This window comes from Procambarus clarkii, unplaced genomic scaffold (assembly GCF_040958095.1).
Source record: "Procambarus clarkii isolate CNS0578487 unplaced genomic scaffold, FALCON_Pclarkii_2.0 HiC_scaffold_566, whole genome shotgun sequence".
Lineage (NCBI taxonomy): Eukaryota > Metazoa > Arthropoda > Malacostraca > Decapoda > Cambaridae > Procambarus > Procambarus clarkii.
The window spans coordinates 89146-91584 of NW_027189599.1; the positions used below are offsets into that span (position 1 = coordinate 89146).

Consider the following 2439-nt stretch of genomic DNA (forward strand, 5'->3'; position numbering starts at 1 on the left):
CTCCTGTAGCACTATGACGTCAGTTTGGTGTTCACGAGCGTATTGTATGATGTCATTAATTCTATTGCGAACGCCATTGCAGTTCCATTGTAGGATAGTGAGACTTTCTTCAGCGTGGTTATCCATTGTGGAGGTGTTGGTCATCAGATGTACTGTGTGTGGTGGTGTTGCTGGTGAGAGTGTGTTCACTGGTGGTGTTGTATGTGGTGTTGCACCACCGTCATGTGCTGGTGGTACTGTTTGTATGCCAGTGCCAGTGGTCAGTGGTGTTGTGTACACTAGTGTCGTTGTGTTCACTGGTGGTGCTGTTGTCTTCACTGGTGGTGTTGCGTTCACTGGTGGTGCTGTTGGTGGTGTTGTGTTCACTGGTGGTGTTGTGTTCACTGGTGGTGCTGTTGGTGGTGTTGTGTTCACTGGTGGTGCTGTTGTGTTCACTGGTGGTGGTGTGTTCACTGGGTCGCACTGAGTTCACTTGGGTAGCACTGAGTCTGCTGTTATGTGCCGTGGCTCGTGTTGCATCCCCATGCACCAAGTTGCAACCTGCTGAACTCGCCTGAGGCAACTTCAGGCCCTGCAGAATGTGAAGTATGTCCTCCTGGGTCTTCTGGATTGTACATAGGGTATTCTCAAGTTTATTTTGCTTGCTTATTAGTTCTTGCATGAGTGGGTGATTTTTTATCATGTGGGTAATCATTGCTTCCATACCGGGCGGCATTGTTTTATCTGGACCCAGTGAGGTGTTGACTGGTGAGTGAGGCGGGGGAGTGGTAGGGTGGGGGGAAGGGAGGGTCGCCTGAGAGGCGGAAGGGCTGGTTGACTGGGAGGCGTTAGGGGGTATGGGTGATGAGGCAGGAATGGGGTTGTTGGGTGGGGTAGGGTTGGGGTTAGTGAGGGAGATGAGGTTGGGGTTAGTGAGTGGGGTTGAGGTAAGTGGGTTTGTGAGAGAAATGGGGTCTGGTTGGGCCTGTGCGGGGTGGTGGTGGGTCACTCCACCACTACCCCAGGCTGGTGTCTGCCTACTGGAGGCTGGACCCTGGCTTGCTGTGGTACTGTTCACGGAGCCATTCCCGCCCCTGTTTACTGGTCCACCTGCTGTCTGCGTCTGCGTCGGCGTCCTTCTCAAGCCCTGCCAGTCAGGCCTCCTGCTGCAATATCTGTTCCAGGCATGGTGGGCCTGCTTGCAGTTGACACATTTAGGTATTACCCCGCTACCCCCACCCTGTTTAAGCTTGTCCAGACACTGCTTGGTGTCGTGAGAGCCACTGCAACACCCACACCTAATTGGGCGATCACATTGCCACGTTCTGTGATCCCACCGTTGACAGTTGCCACACAAGGACGGACTGCCAATATACCTCTCAACTTTGCACGCCCTCATGCCTGGCATTTTAATGACTTGGGGCAGCTCTCCCTTCCACATAGCAATTGCTTGATTTTTGGGCAGTCCCCCTGGTCCAGTGTTGCGCTCGACCCAAACAATCTCGGTATAGTCCTTGAGATATTCCACGTCAACATGAATGCTATAGTTCTTAATTATAATTTTAGTTTGTCTTGTCTGTGGGTTTGCTTCTAATAATTTGACATTCTTACCTAGATACTCGAGACTGGTCTCTGTGAAGTACTTCAGGGCACTGTAACCCTGCACCCGTGCACTAACATTGCCACCTACACACCTGCTCTCTATACAATACTTTCCTCTGTGGGCGCGGGCGGCCTCAATAATCCATCTAAACTTCTCTGATGCTGTCATTACCCCTGCAGGAAAGATTAGGGTGTGCCACTCACTGTCTTCGTCGTGTCGTCGTCGTTGTTGTTGTTGTTGTTGTTGTTGTTGTTGCTGAGGTTGCTGTTGCTGCTCATCCTGTCGCCGTGACTTATCCCGTTTCCTGCCTCTTCTACCTTGGACTACTTGGAAACCTTCATCGTTTATTGTAGAGTCTCCTGTATCAGTACTGTTGGAGGGCCCAGGGCTGGGATCCCGACCGGAGGGCCCAGGGCTGGGATCCCGACCGGAGGGCCCCGGGTGTGGACCATCACCCAGGGGCCCCTGGCGGGGATGGGGGTCGTTATGGTTCCCGGGTACACCAGCCATGGTCACTTGTTGTTGTTGTCTCTTAGAAGTCTTACTTCTCGTGTCAGCAACCATCTATTTGCTGCGGCTCACTTCATGTGTTGTTGGGTGGTATGTCTTCAACACTGCACTCTGCCCTACGTACGCACACATGTACATATATACACCTACAAGGCACAAGGTTTACACTCACACGTAGCGTAGGGGTACTCTATGGTGTGCCCTGGCAGTCTCTTGTGTAAACACACTAGTCGCGCACACAGACCACGACCTTGGGTAGGGAGGGCACAAAGGCTATTTTTCACGCGCGTGGGGCCCCAGGCTTCAGGTACCGCGAGGCGACCCAACCTACGTCAGAACTCCTACCT

At 52.6% G+C, this 2439-nt stretch overlaps 1 protein-coding gene across 1 annotated transcript; it reads right to left on the reverse strand.

The window, feature by feature from the left end:
• Positions 1-553: 553 nt before the first annotated feature.
• Positions 554-2146, reverse strand: LOC138361658 (nuclear receptor coactivator 6-like; the record flags this gene model as incomplete). Its single annotated transcript, XM_069320867.1, has 2 exons — positions 1674-2146; positions 554-1262 (listed from the first exon to the last, which is right to left on the reverse strand). Coding segments are annotated over exons 1-2 (1182 nt in total), but the record flags the coding sequence as incomplete, so codon positions are not given.
• Positions 2147-2439: the final 293 nt, after the last annotated feature.